Raw genomic sequence first — 26,004 nt, 5'->3', positions numbered from 1 at the left:
ATTAATAAATAAGTTATTCATTATTATAAATAAATAAGTGCTTTTTCTGTCTTGGGTATTGTTCCAAACTTCATACATAGCTGCTTATTTGATTCTCAAGCCATCTGAGTTAGATATCATTGCTATCATTTTTAAAATAAGGTAACTAATATGCCCAAGACCATAGAGCTGTTTAGTGATACAGACTTTGAGTGCAGATAATGCTGGAACCTGGGCTTTTTGTTAATACCAGTTCTAATACATTGCATCCCAGGAATGTAATGATTCAGTCTTAGGAGACATAGTTAAGTAATTTACTAAACAACCATTTACAACTATACTTATCTCTTTGGTGTTAAAAATGTTACTGTACTGAATTCCAGGTATATAATGATTCACTTCTAGGAAATATTAATATAATTTGCCATATTTATGGATTTTGGGGGCAACCATAATTATCTCTTTAGTGCTAGAATTTGTTTTCTTAAATTCAGTTACCAGTTCTAATAACTCACCATCAACAAGAAGTAACCTTATAAAGATATTCTAGCAGGAACTTATATTGAATGCCATAGTGAAATACTAGAAGTACTTTTATTAAAAGATAGGAACATTATTAACATCGGTCCAAAACTCTTTATCTGATAATTAAGAAATAAGAAAAATAACTTGTAATAGGAGAATAGTACATTATTATTTATAACTGATATGATTGCAAACTTAGAAAATACAAAATAGGGCTGAGGTGTGATTTCGCTTTAGAACACTTAACTATATAGCTGATGTTATGTGCTCTATTCCCGGTAGCCCTGTCACCCTGTCACTATTACTACCACCCTGACCACAACAACGACAAAACGGAATTAGAAGAGAAGTGGTAAGACTTCTTAAACATAGTGGCAAAGTATCTAGTTTCCTCATCTCTCTCTCTCTCTCTCTCTCTCTCTCTCTCTCTCTCTCTCTCTCTCTCTTTCACACACACACAGTAAACTGAAAATTACTTAAAGGGTTTCAGTAAATATTTGGCTATAAGGTTAATTTACTAAAGTTTTTCTGTACCATCAGTGACTTTTGAAGTAGTTAAGAAAAAGGGCAATTGTAAGTTATAAAATACTTTAAAAATTATAAAGTGTATAATAACTAAATGAAGAAAATTAGTAGAGGAAAATTTCTGAAATTGGTAACCTACTAATTACTACAAAGTGGCAGTTCTAACCATACTAGTTTATAAAAATCATTATTTTAATTAGAAATTTAATGTCATTTTAAAATGAAACTTGCAAAATTGAAGGTTGAAGATGGAGGAAGCTATAGAGGCACATAGCCAAATACAAGGGGGGCTTACTTATCAAAGGTAAAAAATCAAATCTTTGTGAAGCTTTATATTTTTAAGATTTATTTGTTTTTACGTGTATGAGTGTTTTGACTGCGTGTGTATATGTGCACCAGATGTGTTCAGTGTCTGCAGAGTCTTTAAGAAGGCAAGAGATCCCTGGGAACTGGAGTTGTGGTCAGTTATAAGCTGCCATATGGGTGCTGGGACTTGAACCCAGATCTTCAAAAGCAGTGAGTGATCATAACCACTCAGCGGCTCTTTAGCCCCTAAACGTTTAACTTTAAAGTAGTAAGAATCTGGGGTAGAGGTAAGCATAATTATCAAAGGGACAGAATAAAATTCAAGAGAAAGAAGATATAGGGAACTATTGAGTAATGGAAAAGTTAGCTTTTAATAGTGTAGGGAAGTCTTCCATACAGTTGGATACTCTGAAAATTTAAGTTTCAAATGAACTAAATATCCAAGAGGAAAATAAAAAAGACTAAATGTCAAAAAATTGGGGGTGGTTTTTTCAAAAGCCTTGAGGTGAAGACTGCCAACCTTTGGCATCATTTAAAAAAGGCATGTAAGAGACTAGAATACAGTGTTCACCAGGTAACTGAAAAAACACTGAAGCTTTATAAGTTTGCCTATAATTATTGTAACAAAGATAGCTTAGTAGAAAATAAGAAAGAATATGACCAATAAATTCATAGAAGTAATAATGCAGAGATCTTGAGGCTGGAGAAATGGTTCTGTGGTTAAAAGCACTTGTTGCTCTTTCAGAGGACCTGGGTTCAGTTTCCAGCCACATCGTGGTGGTTCATAACTATCCACAGCTCCAGTTCCAGGAGATAGAATATCTTCTGCTGATCAGTCATGTATATGGTGCAAATACATACGTGCCGCCAAAACAGATCTTATAAATGATCTTATAAAAGATCTTGAGACAGCCACAGGAGTATTTTGAGAAATTTAGCTTAAAACCTCAGTGAGAGATGACTTAAAAACTTTGAAGTAAAAGTAGCAAATTATTGGGGAATTTTAGAAGTGTTAAACTGGAAAGCATGCACTCAAGAATTACTGAACAGAGTATAAATAGGTTTTTTTTTTTTTTCTGTTGAAGTAAGTAGCAGTTTCTGTCTACTTTAACCAATACACTTTTGAATCATACCTATAATATAGAAATATTTTCATAGATTCCTGTAGAATATTGATACTACATGGCTATAGCTGCAGAGGAAGGCAAACAAATGAAAACTGCAAGTATGCAGATGTGTTGGCAGGGGCCTTGAATCCCCACCCTCATGAAGTAGAGGAAGGGGGATCTCTGTGAGTTCAAGGCCAGCATGGTTACTTGCATAAGGAGAACTTGCCTAGAAAAGAAAAAAGAAAAGAAAAGCTGGAGGCTAGAGAAAAGGCTCAGCAGTTACACATGTGTACTGATCTTGTAGAGACTCAAGTTCAATTCCCAGCTCTCATGTCAGGTGGTTCATAGCTACCTTGAACTCCAGATCTAGGAGATCCAGTGCCCTCTCTTCATTTCTGTGAGTATTGCACTCACAAGCATTGTACACACACACACACACACACACACACACACACACACACACACACATATCCTAAAAGCCAGAAAGTGTGTCCATCATTAGAATAAATTAACAATAGAAAGTTAGGCACCATCAGATACATGGAATAGAGCTATGAAAGTAATTTTTAATGAAAATCTTCAAGATATTTTACATGAAAAGCCTAAGAGAGTCGTACATGCAACTTTATTTGTATAATAGCTTCTCCAGAACACCACTTGCATGTGCAGAGGAAAAAGAATGCTACCCACCACAGTTGTGAAGCTTTAGAGTGGAGTTTGGATTTAAGGACAATAAAGAAAAAGTTATACTTATATGTATATGCTTATGGCAGCAGGTAAAGTCTTTGTGGTGTAACAAACCTGCTAACAAAACTGAAGACAGTTGGGTTTGGGCAATTCTGATATCGGTCCTTTTCCAAATCATTTTCTTTATTAGGCAGTTTTAGTTTTTGTCCTTTCCTGTGTATTTTTAAATAGTATTTTCTTTCACTTGCAAAAGCTTCCCAGTTGCTCTTTAATTTATTCGTATTTTTAGAAATAACAATACCAAGGCCAATGGGATGGGTCAGCAAACAAAGACACTTGCTGCTAAGTCTGCCCACCCAAATCAGTCTCTAATACACATGAAGTGAGTGGAAGGAGAGACTGACACACATACTCCCATGAACACACATACCTGGCACCAGCAGGCACACACACACACACACACACACACACACACACACACACACACACACACATATGTTATAATAAACAACAGGCTATTAAAGGCTAAGACTCAAAAACAAAATGTCAAAGGAAATAACAATTTCAATATAATGGTGTGTCTGAGCTGCAGTAAAACACATTCAAAGAAGTAGGAATTACACTAGTGATTCTTAACTTTTATTAGTTAACTGCTATCCAAAGTAATATTAATGTTTGCATGTACTTACATGCCAGTACATGTGCAGAGGCCAGATAATTCTGGGTGTTTTGCTCTGTTGCTCTCCACCTTTACTTCTTTGAGACATAATCTCTCATTGAATCTGGGGCTAGACTGGGTAGCCAGAGGCCAGATGACAGGCTGGCAAGTCCACAGTCCTCCCATTCCTGCCTCCCCTGCTTTACCTTTTTGTAAAGATGTAATTCTTAGTTGTAGCTGTAGTTGAGCAGCAGAGTGCTTGTTTAGTCAGTGCACAGTCCTGGGTTCCATCCCTGCACAAATTATAATTGTGAATGTTTTTCATCTTCCACATACCTTCATCTTTCATGTCATGTGAAAAAGCTCCTCTTTCAAAGCTCCTCTTGGGGATCAGGTAGGTAAGACAAGTTTTGCACCCCCAGAGCTCTAAAGACAGTTGGTGTTAGAACTCTGGAGAGAAATCGTTGTTTATTAAGAGTAAAGACAAGCTTTTTTGATGAACAGGATGGAGAGAAATGATGTCCTTATGAAAAGTAACTTTTAGCCCAGGACTAGTTAGAGGTTTATAACAGAATTGGGAAAGCACAGCATTAAGTTACTGTGTTCTACTGAAAGGCTCTGTTCTGTTTCACAGAACATCAAAACAGGATTTTCTTGTGATAAAATTTGTTCTTTGCAAGTAATTGGTGAAGCTAACCATTTTAAGTATGCAAAGTTGCTCCAGCTCTGCAGCATCTGCATAGATGTGCAAGCCATCATGCTGTGAGTGGAACTGCTAAGCAGTTAATGTGGTCAAAGAGGAGTCAGGTAGCACATAGTCTGGAACTTGAAATTCTATAAGACCAAAGTGAACGATCTATCACATAAAAAGTAATAACTTTTACAGAGACCAATAAAATATCTGCAGATGAGAATAGAATTACTTTTGACTCTAGAAGTATCTCAGATGTCCTGCACACACCAAAACACCAGGGTCTAAGGGTTGAAGATAATGCTACTTAAAAAACATGTTTGGTTGTTGTTAAGAGGCCAATCTCAGTCTGTTGCTGGGTTGGGCTTACTCTTATTTCTGTATCTTGTATCCCATAGTTTTTATTTTTTTGTTTGTTTGTTTCTTTTTGAGACTCACAGATTTTGCTGTGTAGCCCAGGCTAGCCAGGAGTTTGCTGTGTAGCTTAGGATGGCCTCCATCTTACAGTGATCTTATTGATTCTGCTTCCAGGGTGCTGGGGTTACAGTGTGTGCCACCATGCCCAGCTTACATTGCCCAGAGTGTGTGTGTGTATGTGTGTGTGTGTGTGTGTGTGTGTGTGAAGCATTCTTTGGAATTAACTTTATTCCGAATCCAGATTTCATTATAGTGTGGTTTTGTTTTGGGGGAATGGGGACTGACTATATTTCCTGAATGCATAATTAAATGCTATTCACTATCACTAGATCAGACTAAGAAAAGTAGTAACAGTGGCTTTCAATACTGACCCCAAACTTCTGTTCCTTTGGGGATGAGGCCCACCCATCCTACCTGTTGTACCCATTTTTCCTTTCCAGTAGACAAGTGGAGCTGAATGTGATAAATATGTCATAAGAAATGTTTAGATTATTTATTAATAATCTATGTAATAATAATAGTAATAATGAATGTAGTTGAAAATACAATCTTTTAAACTTAAAAACCTTTACCGATTAAAGACACCAACCACTCCAAGACTAATTAAAGTGAGAACTAAGGATAGTTCTACAGGTTACCAAATTTTCAACTCTATAGTTTGTACTTATGCTGCCTGTTTCATGCAGCCAGGTGTGTTAGAATCCTGAGTTAGAGGCCTCATGCAACCCCAGCTTAAGGTGACACATTTGAACAAAACTCATTCTGGAGGTTGCTAGTAATTTCAAGTTTTATACTGAAATAAAAGCTAAGGAATTGGTCATTTATTCAAAGTAAGTAAATAAATAGCTTCAGTTTTTCTTTTAGGTAAGGTTGAATCAAGAGCATGCTGATTTCCAAGAAGTGAAGTCTGGAGTATACTTTAAAAAAATAATCATAATTTAAAGCATAGCCTGTTGCTTGCAACCTGACCTTAGGGATTGGGGTAAGAAGGCTCAAAGTCAAGGAAGTTGGGCAAGTGGCAAAACCAAACTTGTTTATTACAGGAACTGGGCAAACCTTTATACCCCCCTCCCAGCATCTCATTGGTTCTCAAGTAGCCAGATATGAAGCTGTCTTTTTCTCAATGACTCGCTCCATTGCCTGGTCCAGCATCAATGATCTCTAGTTGTCCTGGAAGATTCTAGGTTGGTTCAGGGAGGAAGTATCAGCAGCACATATGCCAGCGTTGCGGCTGGGCCTGCTTGGCTGAGTTCCTCCTACAATAGCTATTTTGTCCTAGCACATCTGATTACCATTCTACTGGCTATTGAGCACACTAAAAACGAGTCACAAATGTAGCTCCCTGGACATTAGAAAGTAAAAAGGATTGGATTTGCTTTTTGTCTTGAAACAACTAAAAACTAGACAAAGGGCCTGGAACAATATCACTTGAAACATTAGAATTCCACAAAAGAGGGAAAAGAAAATAAGCCTGTGATTGGTTGAGCTTCCTTGAGGAGGTTGCCAGGCACAAGACAGGCAGGGCAACCCAACTCTGTCCTGCCAGACTCTGACTTGAGATCAAGTTGCAATCTAGGAAACCTATGAAGATTATAATGTGCCTGTTAACCTAAGATGGAAGAACTACATGGAAAACAAACTTTAGAAATCTGGAAGTGGTTCCCTTAGTCAGCCAGAGTAGTAAAGAATGGGCACATTTGCCTATATCTCAAAGGAGACACCTAAATTGATCTTTCCTAGTAGTACCTGAGCTACTGCAGAGCTTGATAAAGCAAATGCTTCATTATTCAGAAGGTAGTTGGCTACTACTGGGGCACTGAAAGCAAATCTGTACCTGAATAAGCAGTCCTATTCTGTAGTTGAGGGTGGTCTGGAGTTCACCGTGTATGTAAGTCAGGTAGCCCAAAACTCATGGCAGTCTTCCTTTGTTAGCCTCTCAACTATTGGAGATTATGTCATCTATTGCACTTGGCCATGTGGATTGTAAAGGACAAAGGACAAGAGGGACTACCAAGTGCCAGAAACTTATTACTGTTATAGCCTCTGACACTACAAGAAGGGATAGATCACCTTGTCAGGTTGTGTGGGTGGGTGATTCTAGTAGGTCTGGAAAACAGAGCATTAAACCAAAGATAATTATGCCTTTAGACCTTATGGTATTTGTACTGCTAGATTTTTAGAATTACTTTTTGTTTTCCCCCTTGGGGACAGAACTTCTATATCCCATCATTATATTTGTAAGCAAACAATTTAAAGGGGTTAACAAGTTCAAAGAAAAAGAATTATGTTGGAATAAGTCATGAGTTTCTCCCAATGATTGATATAGATGATGTTAATATGAATTTTTGAATTTTAGAATTTATACTAAAACAAATTAATATTTTTTGAGACCATTGGGACAGAATGAAAAAGACATGAATTTGGGGAAGAGGTAATGGCAGTGTTAAGTTTTGAATGTGTGTCTCCAAAATTCTTATTTGAATGCCTTAACCTTCAATGTGATGATGTCAGGAAGCAGGGCTTTGGGGAGATAATGAGACCTAAGATGAGGTCATAAAGGTGGAGCTCCCACAGTGAAATTAATGTTCTTATAAGAGGAGGCACAGGAGCTTCCTCCCCCTCATTAGAGAAAACCGGAAGAAGATAGCTGAAAGAGGAAGCAGGTCCTTGAAGAGCCAGCTAGCTAGCACATCACCTGACTTTGTAGCCTCCAAAATTGTGAGCAGAGTCTTTGAGCTACCCAGTGTGTTGGGTTGTATTGTAGTTGCCTCACTATGACAGTTTGCAATTTCTTAAACTGTTCTGAAAGTTGTCCCTTTCTGTGTAGAGTCCTCTGATGTGTGAATATTCATGTTAAATGTACTGCTATGTCTGTTTTATGCTTTTGCCATGTATGTACATATAGAGGAAACCTAATGTCATGAAGCTTTCCTGTTTATTTTTGTCTAGGACCTAGATAACTTTGATTCTTATTCTTAGATCTTTAACTTACTAAGTTTTGTATGTGTTATAAGAGTCCAGATTCACTCTGTGTGCGATTATGTTTCAATACCTTGTTGTTGAAGAAAATGTCCTTTCCCATCTTGTAGTCTTAGCACTCATAGAAGATTGTTTGACCATATGTTAACTTATCTCTGAGGTCTATAGTTCATTGATCTAGTTCTCTTTTCCTTTACCAGTGCAATATGTGTTATTATTACATGGCTTTTTAATATGTTTAAAGAACAGGAGGTATGAATCTTGCATCTCATTTCTCTTTCAAAGTTGTTTAGGCTATTTACAGTCCTTTGAAGTTCCATATGAATTTTGGGTCAACTTTTTCTACACCCTTAAAAATGCTCTTTCATTGAGTCTGCAGAACATTTGAAGAGTTTGGAAATCTTCAAAATAAATCTTTGAATAAATGAACATACAGTATTTTCTCCTTATTTGAATCTTTACCCTTTTCAGTGAAATACTGTAGTTTCAGAGTACAAGTCTTACCTCCTTGGCTAAGTTTCTTTAAGTATATGTTTATTTACTTGCTTGTTTGTTTATTATGTGTGTGCACATATGCATATGCCATAGAATACGTGTGGAGGTCAGGATCACTCAGGAGTCAGGTGGGGCTTTTCTTGTTTCTGCAGTTGTGCTCCATACTCCAGGCCAGCTGGCCTAAGAGCTTCCAGGTGATTCCTATCTCTGTCTCCCATCTCAACATAAGTGTGCTGGGGTTATAGATGGGGCTACCTCTTCTGGCTTTTTATATGAGTTCTGGAGATTGAAGTCAGTGTCAGGCCTGCATGGCCCGTGCAGAATTACCTGCTGAGCTGTGTCCCCAGCCCCATTTTTATTCTTTTTGGTGCTACTGTAAATTGAATCTTGATTTCTTTTTCAGATTGTCTATTGTTAGTGTATAGTAACACAACTCATTTTTCTACATTGATTCTATATCCTGGAATTTTGGTAAATTTTTTTTATCAATCATAACTTTTGTAAAATCATTACATTTTCTAGAAATAATATGGTGTCTGCAAATACCATTTTACTTTCTTCTTTAAATGCCTTTCTTTTTTCCCCTTCTAATATAACTATTCTAGCTAGAACTTCTTTAAGTTCATTGATACATGTGTCAAAAATTAGCATCATTGTTAGGAAAAATAAAACTACAACCTTACTGTAATCTAGTTCCATTTGAACATTGTAAATCCTTACTAAAAGAATGTGTGTGATTGAAAGTAAATCCAAACAACCTAGTCCCAGAGACAAGTGCCAAAGCAACACACACACACACACACACACACACACACACACACACAAGTCAAGGCAACATGACTCCTTAAAATTACTAATTCCATAGTAAGTGACTCCAGTGAGAATGAATTAGATGAAAATTCAAAGTATTCAAAAGAATAATTATAAGAATGTTGAATGAAATCCAAAAGGGTATGAATAAACTTGTTGATATATTTAATCACTGCAAACAGCCGGGTGAAATGAGGAAGTCAATACAGAATATGAAAGAGGAATTAAGTAGAGGTAGAAATACTGAAGAAAAGTTGAAAATTTGGAAATGAAAATGCCAATAAATGAAATAAAAAACTTAGTAGGAAAAGAAACCTTACCAGTAGGATTAAATGGAAGTTAGTGTTAGAGCTTGATGACAAGCTAAGAGAATTAGAATAGTTAATGACAAAAATGAAATAAGAAAGCATAAACAACATCTGAGATCTATGGGAAACTATTAAAAGTCTAAATTTACAAATCATGGGTATCGGACAAGAAAAATGAGCAAAAGGCAAAGACAATGTATTCAAGAAAGACATGGGAAAATTTCCAAATCTAGTGAAGGAGCTGGCTATCCAATGTAGGCAGTATTTAGAAAACCAAATAAATAGGATCAAAAGATAATATGCCAAATCACACTCTGTCTAAAACAGTATTCAGAACAGAGACGATTGAGAGCTGTCTGAGAGAAGCACCAATCACTTATAAAGGCAAACCTATCAAGATAACAGTGGATATTCTAGTTAACTTTACAACTTGACACAGCCTAGAATTAACCTGAGGGAAGAGTCTCAGTTGAAACATTCCTTAGATCAAATTGATGTGTGGGATGTCTTGAGGAATTTTCTTTATTGTTAATTGACATAGAATGACTCAGTCCATAGTGGGTGGTACCATTCCCTAGGCAGGTGGTTCTTCTAGGCTATATAAGGAAACTAATTATGTGTGAGCATGAGACCAAGCAAGCAAATGAGCCAACATGCAGCATGTCTCTATGATTTCTGCATACTTTATTGGCTGTGAGTGAATGTTCTGGTTATAGGTAATGCTCGTGCATGGAATAGCAAGCAGACCTGCCTTGAAGTTCATATGAGTTTGTGCCCCGACTTCTCTCAGTGACCTGGAAGGATAAGTCAAATAAGTCTTTTCTTCCTGAAAGTTGCCTTTGTCTGTTTTTTATTACAGCAGCAGAAAGGAAACTGTAATGATGGATTTCTCAACAGAGGATCTAAAAGCTATGAGCTTCTAGAATAATATAGACCAAAGACAATAGTTGCCAATCAAGATTTACTATACTCAGCAAAATTATCCTTAATAATTGAAGAAGAAGGAAAAAGTTTCTGTGATAAAGAAATTCATGACTACTAACAAAACATTAGGGAAGATACTTAAAGGAATTATACTCTGAATGGAGAGAGAAACATTCATGAAGCTACAAGAGAGACTGTACTCACTAGGTTGGTAACCAAATGATTAGGAAAGTACTAGATATTACCAAAAAAATAAATAAAAATAAAAATACCCAAATGACAGGAGTTACTGTATACCTTTCAATACTGAATGTTCCTAGTTTCAATTTTCTATTTAGAAGATAATGACCTATAGGTTGGATTAAAACACTGGACCCAAGCAGGATATGATAGTTCATGCTTTAAATTCTATCACTCAGGAGGCAGAAGCAGGAGAGTTTTGTGAGTTCCATGGCAGCCAGGGCTACATAGAGAAACCTGTCTCAAACAACAAAACAACAACAAAGAAACCCAGACCCATCTACGTATAGTATATCAGAAACACATATAACTGTCAAAGGTAAGCACAGCCTTAGGTTAAAAGGGGAAAAGTATTCCAAGTAAGTACATACAACTAGAAAGCAAGTGGGTATAGGAACTAGTATTACTGCACAAAGACTTCACACCAAAATTATGGTAAGGACAGTCATATTATTTAAGGGAACAATCCCTCAAGAGGATATTTCAATTCTAAATGTCCGTATGCTGAATATGGATGTACCCCATTTTATAAGACAAACACTACTGAATATAAAGGCACAGATTGACTTTAGTACATGGCAGTAGGTTACTGGAGTATCTTCCTACAACAAAAATATCAGTAAAGAAATAGAGTTAAATGATATTACAGATCAAATGGACTTAACAGACATCAACAGAATATTGTACCCAAACATTGCAGGATATACATTTTTTTTTCTCAGAAGTTCATAGAACATGCTTTGAAAGGGACCATATTTTAGAACACAAAGCAAATCTAAAGAGTATAAGAAAATTGAAATACTTTCTTGTATTTTAACTGATTGCAGTTTAATAAAGCTAGAAATCAACAGCAAGAAAAATTACCGAACATACACAAAATCGTGGAGCAGCATAGTAGTGAATGAATCATGTAAAAAATAAGGGAAATTAAAAAACATACTAGAATTGAATGAAAAAAAAAAAAGCCACAAGATTCAAGAACCTATGGAGACAACGAAAGCATTTTTTCAGTTGTGTGTGGTGGGTGGGTTCTGCACATGTGTGCAGTTGTACTTGTTCATGAGTATGCAATTGGGGACTGGAGGCTGGCATCCAGTGTCTTGTCTTACCTTACCTCACCTTATCTCCTGACCTTACTTTTCGAGGCAGGATCTCTCACTGAACCTGAACTAGCTGATTTTGCCAGATTGGTTAACCAGGGAGCTACTGGTATCTGCATCTACTTGTCTTTGTTCCCTAGTGTCAAGGTCACTCGATGCATTGCTATGCTTGGCTTTCAGGTGGGTGTTGGGTCTCTAGACCCATGGCCTTATGCTTGTTCAACAAGCATAGTACTCACTGACCCATGTCCCAGCTCCTAATCAAAACATTTCAAAGAGAAGTTTATAGCTAGACATTTATATATTAAAAATAAACCTGAGACATAGCAAATAATTTATTTAACATTTTTAAAAATTCTGTTTTATGTGTATGAGTGCTTACCTGCAGGTGTATGGGTGTGTACCATGTGCATGCCTGGTGCTTATAGAGGTCAGAAGAGGGTGTCGGATCCCCCTGAAGCTAAAATGATGATCATTGTGAGCCACCATGTGGATTCTGAGATCTAATAGTCAGTAAGCATTGTTAACCCTTGAGCTGTCTCTTCAGCTTCAGCTTCAGTTGAGTTTTGCATCTCAAGATCTTAGTAAAATAAGAACAAATCAAATATAAAGTTAGAGAATGGAATGATAGCAAAGATTAGGCAAGAAATAATGTAATGGAAGCAAAAAGAACAATACAAATAATGAAATGGTTGGTTGGATGTTCATCATATTAAGCAATATATGCCAGACTAAGAGTGACAAATATTATTTTCTTTCACTTGTGGATCTAGAACAACAAAACATAATTTATTACTATATATGTGATATGTATCTACCATGTATGTGAACACATTTGCATGAGTGAATGACATGAAAGCAGAAAAGACACATGGAGAAAAAGAGGAAGAATACTTGTGGGAAAGGGAGACACTTATAGGGAATATATGTGGTCAGAGTATATGAAATAACTTGAAAGAAGTTGCCTTTATGAAACAACTATATGTAATAAGTATAATAGCAATATAATAAGGGAAATATTTGAAATAAGTATTTATAAAAATGGGCATTCTTGTCTTTTCCTGATCTTGAAGAAAAACTTCCAGTCTTAGTTATTACATATAATCTTCCCTGTGTTTTTTCATATATAGTCTTTTACTTTTTCTTACGTTCAGTTTTTATTTTTTTCATGAATGAGTATTGAATTTATTGAATGGTTTTACTAGACAGTTTGAGATGATGTGGTCTTTTAACTTTTAAACATTATTTTATTGAAAAAATGTATAGAACAGTACATGAAAGGTGAACATGTAGTGCTTGTAATTTAGTAGTTGTCCATTTAACAGCTCCTGGGTCAAGACACACAACAGAGTCAGCACCCCAGAAACTGTTACCTGCCCCCATCTTTAACTCTTCAAAGGCAACGAGTGTGCTGATTTTAACAATAAATTGTGTTTGAACTTTCTTCAAAGTTGAACAGTATGTGTTCTCTTTTTTACTCACATTGTATTTGAGAAATTTTACTCCTTGTTCTCTGAATTGGCAGTTTATTATTTTCTTTGGTTTATATAGTTATTGAATAGATTGGTTGATTTCTAAGGGACATTAGGTTGTCTCTGGTTTTAAAGGCCTTATTAACAAATCATGTTGCTATAAACTCATATACTTACTTGTGTGTTGGTCCACAAGTGCATACATTACTTTTGGGCATCTGTTGTGAGTCTTTGTGGTCAGAGCATAAACAGCATCCACTACATGTATCTGCCCAGTTTTGGTAGATAGGGCTGTAGATCTAAGTGATAGTGCCTGCCTCACTTGGGCCTGGCTTCAAACCCTAGCATGAGAAACAAACTTTGATAGATACTAGAAGAGTTTTTTCAAAATGATTGTAGGACTTTGTTAGTTACTGATTGCTATTTAGTTCGTTTCAATGCCACTTGACATAGTCAGTCTTAGACAGGTTTTCTCCTCCCAAGGATGCCCACCCAGTCATATACCATACCAAGTTCAAATTAATTTTCCAAACCAATAAATGATTTTGAGAATATTTTGTTTATTGGTACTTTGAATTCCTTCAGTTGACTGTGATGTAACTCAGTCCTCAGTCCACACACACACACACACACACACACACACACACACGAAAAGGAAAAAGAGAAGAGAAATGAGTGCAGTGAGGAGGAGCTTGTGGTCTTTGGGACCCAGGGGGCCACAGCAGAGGAGGGCTGGAGTCTAGCCTGTACAACACTGAGAGGCTGTCTGTTAATGAAATAAAAGTTCATTGCTATTATAACAAGGAGAAGGGGAGGGAGGGGTGAAGGAAGAAAAAGAAAGAGGAAGCAGGGAACAAAAATAAAGTACTTACACACTCTTTAATTGTGAATTTACTTCCTGGAAATGTTTGCTCTTACATAATAAAATTGTGAGATTTGCAAGAGTCAAAATAATGTAAAGATTCTTTGCCGCCTTAAAATTCTTTGTGTATTCCACAGAGAAATTATTTGATGTGATTCAAAGTATTGAGTTTTATCAGTCTTTTAGTAATTTAGTAATGTACATTTTGGCAGAAGTTAATGTGTTCATATGCATGTGTATGTAGTATAAACACTGTTTAAGTGGTGTCCCTTTCCATGAGACAGCTAATCATATACAGTGTAAAATTGCCATTTTTAGTGTGAAATCATCAGTAAGTACCTGTGTTGAATGCATTTAAAAAGTCTCAGCACTTTCTAATATAGCTAAACAGAAAACTGTTTTAAAGTTGAGTCAACTTCTATGGGAGTTTCTATGCAGATTCAACATTTCAAAATAGTGTGAATTTCATCTTTGAAAATTGAATGTCTTGTCCCTTAGTACTGAGCTGGTGAATGTGACAAGCATCCAGAAATGATCCCATAAAGCTCAGCATAGACTTAGTAACCTGTGTGACTGTGTTTACTTTGCTCAGTTTGCTGATGTTTACTGGTTCATGCAGTATAAACTAATCCTACCATCTCACCTTGCCATATGAGTGCTAGTACACCCTTTGACTCACATAAGATTCATTGTGCTGTACAGTTGTTCTCAGAGCAGATGTTCTCAGAGCAGATGAATGGATACTGGAAGAGCTTAAAACTTAAAACTTGAAGGCTCTTGCCCTGATCCTGAACAACTCCCCCTCCCCCTTAAACTGTGTTACTTTGTGTGAAGATTCAGTAGGAAATCATGATTCTTTTTGTATAGTGCCTCAAGGCAAACAGGATGATGAGGGGGATTGAACCTTTATAATTTTACCTTGTTAGCTCAAAGAAAAATGTCAGAGTTACAGTTACCTCATTTAGCCATTGTAGTTTGATGTCTTTCAGGATGTAGATTAAATAGTGATGGGTAAATTACATAATACGTTTCTAGGGAATGGAAGGGTGGAGATGCAGACATTAGTGTAAACAGAGTTTCTGGGATTAGCGTTAGGTTGAGTATAACTAATAGTTACCTTGGTTAGGTTGTATGAAATACATTTGACAAAAATGTATTTTGATGGAAAAAAGAAGTCAGGTGATCTTTTTGGTCTTCCTTGGACAGCTTGTTTGTTAGTGAGGCAATTCCTAATTGTATTTTAATGTATTTTCAGGATGTATACTTCAGTGGTTATGTCTTTTTGTTTTGCAGAGTTGGAGGGCTTTCCGGTATATTGATGCCTTATTGATAATGGCAGAACACCCGCCTTTGCTAGACACAGCTCAGATTTTAAGTAGTGACATCTCTCTTCTGTCTGCCCCTATTGTAAGTGCAGATGGAACACAACAGGTAAGGAAACAGAAATGTATTTACCTCATGTCTTGTCATTGTGGGTTTTTTTAGCCTAATGGGCTGTTGTCTTTGCTATTGAATAACCAGTAGAAGTAGGCTTTTGTTCTTGCTTTCCACAAGAAAAGTTTTGTCTTGGTTTTTGTTTTCATATGTGCTCACACACCTTCTTAAGCTTCACCTTCTTTCTGCTGACTGCTTTTCAGGATCAGATGGAAGTCCTGTAAGGTTTTATTTTCCCCCACACTAATCACAGGTGTGGCAGATACTTACGTACTTTCATGAGTCTCTGATAGATTTTTGTTAACATATGTTGCCTGAGACCAGTCACTGACTTCAATATGAATCTATTAATCAATCACAGTATATTGCCCTGGTTGCCATAACTGTATTCTGTTGCGGAGAAGACACACTACCAGGCTGAGTCATAACCACAAAGACTTAGGTCTTATTTTTCTTCTCTCAAAAAGGAGATTTTACTGGTAAAGTTCCATAGAATCTGAGGCTGTGAATAGCAGCAGTAGTACAAATGGCTGTTGAGAACAGCACACACTAAAGCATTAATCTGGAATGGTGGTCCAATAACTGTGGTAGAATATATAAAACCATACAGCATAGGCTGGAGAGATGATGCAGCCATTTAGAGCACTTGCTTTTCTTGAAGAGGGTCCAGGTTCAGTTCCCACCATTCCACATAGTGGCTTTCAACTGTCCTTAGTTCCAGTGTCCTGGGCTTTGGGATATCAGGCACACGTACACAGTGCACTTACATATATACACACAAAACACTCATATGCATAAAATTAAATCTTAAAAAATGTATAGCAGATAATAATTGAAGATAAACAGACAGTAAAGATGACAATGTATGTTGCTAATACTGGTTCAAAACCGGACTAAGTCAGAGCTTACCTGTGAGACAAGGCATCAGTAGGCACCTGGAAAAAGGAGCACACTACAGGCCGCTGCAACAGGAGCATGCATGCAGGAATGGTGTGGGATTTCCATGGCAACAGATACTTTCTTCTGTTGTCTTGACTTTCTCAGTGGGATGTTTTCTCTTGGGATCAAATTAACTTTCTTATGTTTGGCTATTAAGATTACCTATCCCCTCAAAAATGCTTTTATCTACCTCTGCGTGCTATTGGCTGTGTGGGCTTGGCTTACAGATTACAGAGGATTCTTTTGACATACAGTGACAGGCATTTCTTATCCCTACCATGGCTGCTGAACCTCTTTTGGTTTTGCCTTCTTTCTAGTAAGTTCTTGTTTTTGGTTTTTGAGACAGGGTCTCACTGTGTAACTTGGAGTGCCCTAGAACTTGCTATGTAGACCAGCCCATCTTCAAATTCATAGAGATCTCTCAGCCTGTACCTCCCAAGTGCTGAAATTGAAGGTGTGCACTACTACACCCAGTTAGTAATAGATTGTGTTAGTTGAATAATTTTATTCATTTGAAATGGTAATATTGATACATCATTTCTCCCTTTTCTTTCCTCTCACACACCCCTTCCCCCTCTTGCTGTCTTTCAGAGTCATGCCTTTTATTGTTAAATGTGTGAAACTACGCACACACAAACACATACTCACACTGATCCGTCTGTATTATGCTGTCTGTATGGATATGATTTCAGGGCTGATGGGCTGACCACTTGATGCTGGGTAACTGATTGGGGAAGTCTTGGAGAAGACTGATCCCCCGCTAGGCATTCCCAGTCCTTGCCCAGGTCTTTGGCTAGGGGAGGCCCTCTTGCTTTCCCCTGCTGTATGATTATGTTCGATTGGTGTTGTCATTGTTCGGGTCCTGTTTAGGAAGCCACATTGGTGAGATTTGATGAATGTAGTCTCCCTGGTGTTTATTTCTAGGAGACACAGTTTCACAACAACCTTCCTATTTCTGCTCTTACCCTCCCTCTGCCCCCCTTTTACATAATGATCCCTGCGCATTAGGTCAGGAAGTTGTGTTCTACATATATCAGTTGGGAATGGGTATCACATGATTTATCTCTGGTTCTCAGCATTTTGATCTTTGTGGTTTTATGTAATAGTCTCTTTGTTTTAAAGAGAACTTTCTTTGATGAGTTTTTTTTTTTTTTTTCAAATGTAGTATTAGGCTTGTAGGGAAAATTGAGTGACTGTATGGAGAATTCTAATATACCACCTGCTCAGTGATTTCCTCCATTATCACATTAGTGTTAAATATTAATACATAAATTATAACCAAAATGATAATATAATCTAATGAGCCACTATCTTAAGTGTAGTCCTTCGGCTACCAAAGCATCATGATTCGATGAATGTCAGTGTTAAGCTTTTTGCTCAGTGTTCTATAGCCCATGAGTTTTGCCATGTGTATACACTATACTTATATTATCATATATGGAACAGCCCCAAGTTTCCTCTGTTCATCTCCTTCACTGTTCTTGGAGGTTTGGCAGCCATGGTTTTCCTCCTGTCTTTTGTACTTTTATCTCTCCTGGATGCCATGTAATTGAATTCACAGTGTAGGTTTTTTCAGATTGGTTATTCTGACTTCACAATATAGTCTGGACAGTGTCTGGTCATGGTTTAATGGCCCCTTTTTGCTTTATTATTGTACAATACCCCATTGTGTGGATGTTTTAGACTAGGTCATTTGTCTAGTCTTCTTTTAAAACCTACTTTAGTTACTCTGAGTTTTGGACACTTCTATTATCATTTAAACCTAAACCTTCTGGTGCAGAGTTCTTGGTGACTCTCAGCTTCATCTCATAGTGTACACAGTAAGAGAATGACTTTGGTCACATCATAAAGCAATGTTTAGTTTTGTAGGATGCTATCAAACTGTCTTCCTAGGTGTATGCTTTAGGTTAGATCTGAGATCTCCTCAGTGGTAGAGGAAGCCAAGCGTGTAGGAGTGACTAATGCTGTTGGAGCTCCACCTTTGCTCAATTTGGGGAAATTTGAGCATTACAGGAGGGAGGCTCAGCTTTGTACGTGTTGTCCTTATCAGGGGCAGTCAGGGATTTTGGTTTCAAATGTAGCCCAACAGTTTTCCTTTTTCTTTTATTAGATATTTTCTTTATTTACATTTCAAATGTTATCCCCTTTCCTAGTTTCCCCTCTGAAAATCCCCTATCCCCTCTTTCCTCCCCCTGCTCCCCAACCCACCCATTCCCAGTCCTGGCAGTTCCCTATACTGGGGCATAGAACCTTCACAGGACCTAGGGCCTCTCCTCCCATTGATGACTGACTAGGCCATCCTCTGCTAGAGCCACAAATTCTACCATGTGTTTTCTTTGATTAGTGGTTTAGTTTCAAGGAGCTCTGGGGGTACTGGTTCATATTGATGTTCCTCCTATGGGGCTTCAGATCCCTTCAGCTCCTTGGGTACTTTCTCTAGCTCCTTCATTGGGGACCTTGTGCTCTGTCTAATGGATGATTGTGAGCATCCACTTCTGTATTTGCCAGGCACTGGCAGAGACCCTCAGGAGACAGCTATATCAGGTTCCTGTCAGCATAGCCCAACGGTTTTCTAATTTAAATTTACCTTCTCTGACTTCTTTGCATTTGTCTTCTAAATGGATTGAGTATACTTAAGATGTTGATTGAGATAATTTTGGGCTGGGCTGGTATGCAGTTTGATGAATCATGTACTTAGCCTGTGGTAGACCCTGGATCTGACCCCCAGCACTACAGTAGAAGCAGAACTGCTCACCAAGTCCTATGGAGAGTCTTAATCATAATCGTCTCCATTTAGTTAGTCTCTTTTACTGTTTTCTGCATCCTGTCTAATCTGTGTCCACAGGCTTTTGCCGTATGCTGGAGACTAAGAGGCAATACAGAGATGCTGATACGTTATCAGAGGCTTTTCATTATTTGTGTTTCCCAAAGAAGGCTTACAGGAATGAGATGGCAGTATTGGCTACAAGGAAGCCTGAGCAGAGCACTTCACTGGAAGAGGCTCCATGAAAGGCAAAGGGGGACAACGAGATTGGTTAGTCCTCATGCCAGTAGTGTTTCTTAGTTACTTGGTAACACCCCCTCTCCCATCCCCCCATGGTTTAGAAAAGGGGAAATATGTGCTAGGTAGGTTGTTGAAGCTGTGAAGTTGGGACTGGATGATTTGGTATAATAAGGGTAGCTCCTGCCATGCCTTTATTATCCTTGGGAATTGGCTATCTCTTTGAGAGGCAATCTGTTACATGTAAATGAAAATGTTTAAGGGACATAAAGCTGGGGAAGTAGTAAACACAAAGAGAACCTCAGTGAAGGTCAAATTATAAATAATTTGTGAAACATTAATTTGGTAGAATTAACAGGCAAAGTCAGGAGAAAGTAAGAGGATAAAATTCCCCAGGCATTTCATTTGACTCTGTGTGGGGACAGCAGGGGCACTCACTGAGACAGGGCTCACAATCAGGAAGAGGAGGAGAATACTATGACTATAAATATCCTTTTTAAAACAGTAGGTCAAAAGTTTTGTTGTTCATGCTATGTGTTCATCACAGGTTATCAGTGGCTCTGCCTGAATTATCTTCACTTGAGAACTATCTTTGAGGGTTGTTGCTGGTCACATTCAAATATAGGCTGACCTCCATTCACATTTGATTGTTTACCCATGAGCTGGGATAATCTTACTTTAGGGCAAGATCATATGCATTTAGTAAAAAGACTCCTCTACAGTGGAGAGAACAGAAGTACCAGCAGATTTAGGATTTAAGGAAGGGAGTATGAGAAGACTTCAAAGGATTTTCAGGATTTGGGGGATGTATCAGCAGAGGCAGTAAATATGAACGAAGCTACGGTCCAAGCCCTTGCCATGGGCCAGGCTAAGTCACACCCTGTCTGTGTATTGTTTCCTTCATTCTTACCAAAGTCTTAAGAGACAAAATGAACATTTCCATTTTTTAGAAACTATGAATTGCAGTGATATTTGGTTGTACCTTACTAGGTAAAGTCACATAGCTTCTAAAAGGCTGGAACAGGGATCAAGCTGACTGTAAGATTTATACTCACATACCATGGTTTTAGTTGCCTTAAAAATAAGATTAACATGCTAGATTCATAAAAGATGTGACTTGAGTCAGGGATCTAAAATTGTGAAGATATTAGAGGTAATAAAGCCATAGGAATATGTAACATTATTTATAATGAAGGAATTTATACTTGGCATGCATATAGGGGAAGTATTAGTAACCAGTGATAGCGCCCAAATCAGCAGGTCTGTCCCTGCTTGGATGTGTTAGAGCTGCTTGAAGTTGACTGTGTACCATGTTCCTTAGCTTTTTTCCCCCCCTGTGAACCTTGGTGGGTTTCTTGCTTTCCTGTTGGTTATCACCACAGGCAGTTGCAATGTCAGCCTCTGCCACTGTTTTAGACAAACATGCAGTAGTAATAGTAGTGCTGCTAGCCCATGACCATGGTTTCCAGGGAACTGCGAGCTGAGTCCAATGATGATAGCTCTTTGGGGATGAAATGTCTGTGGTGCTCCATCATTTTGCCCCTCTAGGGGCTGCTGTGATTTTTAAGACTGTTCATTTTCAAGGGTACCAAGAAGCTGAGAATAGGGAGAAAAGAAGAATTCATCTTGAAGTGGTTCAGAGCCCACTGTTCCCACCAGGATCCAGATGTTTGCTTAAGCAGAAGAAATTAAAGACAGCAGTAAAGACAAGTAGGGATGTTTTCTTTCTTTTCCCCTATACCACCTAAACAAACCTAAAAGTTGCATTTCTGAGACAAGTAATTATTTAATATGCTATTGCTATTTTAACTCCATGATGGTTATGTGTAGTTAAATGGGAAATAAGATTTACTAGTAACTGAAATTCAGATATGAGAACTTTAGAAAGTAATCAGGCTTTTCATTTTTAAAAGTTGTAAATTAAATTATGCACATTAAAAACTGATAGCTTATGTGACAAGCTATTCCCATTTAGTAAACCTTAGGGTTCAGATTCCAGAGGCAGTAAAGTAAAAGCTCACATCTTTGTGTCCCAGAACCCCATTGCAGACCCTGGACAGCAGATTCCACAGCAGCTGAACTTACCTTCTCTTTGCTTTGTAGCTTAAAATAGTTCTTGTTAAAGCCTTCTTAGAAGCTCTCAGACAAGTAGAATTTAAGCATTAAACCAGAATCCTAGTTCCCACTTGCCTATTTCTGTGTCTATACCAAATCTATGTATGTATGTTTGTTTGTTTTAGCCTGATACAGTGGTATACACTTGTAATTCCAGTGCTGGGAAAGAGAGATGAGTAGACACATGGGGCTCACTGGCCAGTTATCCTAGCTGAGTTCTACATGATTGAGGAGACTGTCCCTCCCTCCCTCCCTCCCTCCCTCACTTTTTTTAAGGAATATTGTCTGAAGAATGATATTTGAAGTTATTCTCTGGCCTCTACTTAACATGTATCTGCATGTGCATCTTCCTATATTCCTACATTGTGTATGTGTGCAAGCAAACAATCTCAGTATCATTCATTAATATGTAATCATACTATGTAAGAAACACTATACACATGGTTTAGACCAAATCTGTTAATATTACATACTTTATAGTACAGGTAGTTGTGCTCCTTCCCCTAAAAATTAGCTGCATACATGTCTGTCTACCTATCTCTGTGTAAAAAAATCATGTTGATTCTGGTTGTAATAGATATTAAATTTTGCTTGTAGTTAGATTAAATAATAAGGCAGTCAGGAAAATATTTCTTAAAATATTATTGCTTTATTAGGAATTGGTTCACAAGTTTCAGAAGCATGTACAAGGGGAACTGCTATCAGGTAATGTATAAGGATCCTAAATAAAAGATACAATTTCTAAATAAATAATGATGTCCCCAAGTGCACAGTTTTAAATCAGCATATTATATTGAATGCCAAAACTGCTTATTACTTGCCAATACTTGAATATACTAGAAAAATAGTTTTTCTTTTTTTTTTTTATTTAGGTTTTTCGAGACAGGGTTTCTCTGTATAGCCCTGGCTGTCCTGGAACTCACTTTGTAGACCAGGCTGGACTCGAACTCAGAAATACACCTGCCTCTGCCTCCCGAGTGCTGGGATTAAAGGTGTGCACCACCACGCCCGGCTTAAAAATAGTTTTTCTAGTCCAGGATTTTAACATAGCTGGAATTATCTTTTATGACCTCCCCCTGGGAGAATACATGAATAATACTCCCCTTATTTAGCCAGTAAATATCAGTCTCAGGGTTCCATGTATATCTTTAGATATGTTGTGGACCCTTAATCATCTTATGTAACTCAGAAACTAAAGTGGTTGGTAGTCTTGATGGGCTTATTGATGAATGCTTTTTGTACTCAGAATGCAGTTTGTGTTTAGTGAAAGTAGAGCCACATATTGCCTGTATACAAAGAGCCCTTTCCTCTGGGAGTGAGTCATTGGGTAAATTAAAGGTTTGAGGAAAGAAGGGAGGTTGGAATTGTGCTTGAAGAAACTGCAAATTAAAACCCAATGAGGCTCTGGGTGTGGTCTCTAGAACCACAAAACAAAACTTAACAAGAAAGTAAATATTAACCAGCTTTACATCAAAAGGCTGGTGGAGCAGTGAAATCTCTCATGTACTGCTGGCACTCGTTTTGATGGGTTTATCTGAAGCTACAAGACAAGACTGATGTCAGATTTACTAGATACCAGAGGTTGGCCTTGAACTTTTGATCCTCCTTCCTTTACTTCCCAAGTGCTGGGAAGGGTGTATGCTGAGAAAATCTTGCCCGTGTATGTAGAGGCACATGCACAAAACAGTTCATTGCATTTTTTGCATGAAGAATTGGATGTGGTATACGTGATCCACAGTAGGGAAGTAGGGATAGATTTTGAGGGGATTCATGCAGAGAATGCTTGGATAATTCGTACCAGTATTCTATTGTATGATTTTATACCACAGGGATGTTATACAGGGATAGTGTTGAGGTAAAAAGACTATATAAGCTAACCAAAACAACAACAGAAATAAGGAAACATACAGATGCAGATGAAGAATATTAATGATGAAAAAATATACTCCAAATTCTGTCTGTCCTTCCTTCCTTCCCTCCCTCCCTCCCCCTCCTCCTCTTCTCCCTCTCCCCCTCCCCCTCCTCCTTCCCCCTCTCCCTTTTCCTCCCCCTCTCCCTTTCCCCCCTCTCTCTCACACACACACACACGCATACACACACCTATAAACTTAACACTTATCTAAAGAGCATCTGTATCTCATTGGTCAATATTAAATGTATGGTTGATGCTAACAAGAATATAATACTTCATACTTTTCTACTTATTTGAAATATTTTACAAAAAATTCAAAGATATGAGATTATATATTTTAAAATAATTGATAAAGGCTTTTAATGTTATATTTTGACTTTTAGGTTTGAGCTGATAATTGACAGGTAGCCAAAAACAATTCAAAAATAGATTAGTGGAATGAGAAAAATCCTTGAAGAAAATTATTTGGGCTTAGGAAAAGGTACAAGGGAAAGACCCAAGAAGATGCCAGTGAGAGTGGCAAATGCTGTCAGCTTCACAACGTTCATGTGTGAACTTGAGGCTCCTAGTGAGTTACCATCTCCATGTGTGATTAGCTTCATGTCGGCACTAACACAGAAACAGTGCACACAGCTCGCTTTTTAAAGAATAGGACTGTTAATACTGAGATCACAATGCACATCTGTACTCCCAATACTTAGGAGGCTAAGGCAGAAGGATTGCCTGGGGTTTTGGCCAGCTTGGGCTATGTTTACGTATAAACACTTAAAAGCAATACCCTTGGGCTGTGTGGCAATACTCTCTCAAACAAAACAAAACAAACAAACAACAACAAACCCAAAAATCTAAGCAAAATAATGTTCTAGATAGTATTTGGTATATAATTTCTTCACATTCTTAATTTGGTGAGAACTTGACAAAGAATCTAGCTGAGGATTCCCTTGGAATCTAAACTAGTTACAGCAACACAAAGATGTAAGGAGATGATAAGCCTTTGTGCTGGTCTTTCAAGTATATACTTCTACAATCACAAATGATTCTGCTGTTTGTGCCAGACTTACTGTAGGAAAGGCTATAAAGGTTTATATAGAACTAAGGATGGCATTTCTATCACATGAACAATCATTACCAGATAATCAGCTGCAGGGGCACTGAATGGTATAGGTACTAGACTTAGAACCCTGCTAGAGCATCCTCTGGTTCTAACAGCCCCCAGTTAACAAGTTTGGCAAGATTGAAAGATTGTGTGCTTTCCTCGAAGACTCCTTTGCTGTTCTGAGTTTGCAGCACTTCTTTAGTACCAAACTAACATATACAGAATCATCAGATTTTTATTTCCAGTTTATTGGATTAAGTATCTCAGCATTCTTTACTGAGTGCATGTTAAAATATATGGGTAATGTAAATATTGAGATTAAAAAGTTGCAACATATGCTATGCAAACTGTAACCAAAACAGAAGTGGCACTCTGTTTAACTGTACTACATGTAAGTTAAAAAAAGTTACGAGAGGTAGCAGTTTTATAATAGGAAAGACCAATTTGGGGTTGTGGAGATGGGTCAGTGGTTACGAGCCTGGGCTGCTCTTGCAGAGGACTTGGTTTTGGGTCCTAGCACCCATATTGGACAACTTACAACTTTGTCTATAACTTGTACTACAGAGGAGCCAACACCCTCCGCTGGCCTTCATGGAAACTGTACTCACATGCACATACTCCCACGCAGGCATACACATGTCTATATAACTTTAAAATAAAAACTCTTAATGAAATAATAGGGCCGTCTTCATGTAACACTACACTTTCCAAATATCCAACAAGCTGACAGAATTGAAAGATAGCCAATTAAACAAATTAAAAGTTCTTTGCAAAGATAACCAAATTTCTAATACGTTACATACTTAACAGAAAAGGCTTACAGTACTGAAATCAAGAATGTAAGGTCTTGTAGAAAAAAAGGATAATTGGTTTATACAATTACATGCCATTTGAACTAGACCAATATCTAGAAGGATGTAAAAAATAAAATGAATAAAGAAAAGAAAAAGTCAGTCTGATTAGAATAATGCCAAGCAAAGAAAATTTGTGTGTGAATGTGTGCATGCAGACATACATAAAAATGAAAACTCTCATAAAGGAAAGGCTTGGTGGCTTCTCCTGTAAACTCCAGAAATGTTTAAGGCAGGATTAGTATTATGCCTAAGTCAAACAGAGTCATCACAGGTATAGTATAGGCCAGTATTCTTTATGAATACAGATATGGAATCTTAACAAGTCCAGTCAAGCAATATCAAGATGATTATACAGGACAACTAAGAGGGGTCTTCAGCTGGTACTGTAGTTAAGGAGCCCGAGCCACATGGTCCTGTTGATAGGCTCCTAAGTGTTGGAGTGAACTCGGTTCCCCTTTGTGATGAAAACAGTACAGCATCTGTTCAGTTGGAAAGCAGTCTAGAGGAGCTGCTTCCATCTCAAAAGTCTCCATGTTCCAGAACTCACATTAACTGTACTGAAAAGT

The 26,004-nt window shown here is 37.6% G+C and overlaps 1 protein-coding gene across 2 annotated transcripts in view; it reads left to right on the top strand.

Moving 5' to 3' along the window:
* Positions 1 to 26,004, top strand: part of Fndc3a (fibronectin type III domain containing 3A) — a 159,363-nt gene that overhangs the window by 8,814 nt on the left and 124,545 nt on the right. Inside the window, exons 1-2 of one of the 2 annotated variants that reach the window (XM_029541310.1) lie at positions 836 to 856; positions 15,381 to 15,518. In XM_029541310.1, coding sequence (XP_029397170.1) covers positions 15,420 to 15,518 — 99 coding nt within the window. In that variant the 5' untranslated portion in view covers positions 836 to 856; positions 15,381 to 15,419. Of the gene's footprint in view, positions 1 to 835; positions 857 to 15,380; positions 15,519 to 26,004 lie in introns of those variants that run through there. The other variant, XM_021202865.1, reaches the window with a different exon arrangement.

The sequence above is a fragment of the Mus pahari genome, chromosome 8 (genome assembly GCF_900095145.1).
Source record: "Mus pahari chromosome 8, PAHARI_EIJ_v1.1, whole genome shotgun sequence".
NCBI lineage: Eukaryota > Metazoa > Chordata > Mammalia > Rodentia > Muridae > Mus > Mus pahari.
Note: the sequence above shows the minus strand (reverse complement) of the source record. Positions and strands in the feature narration are given on the sequence as shown.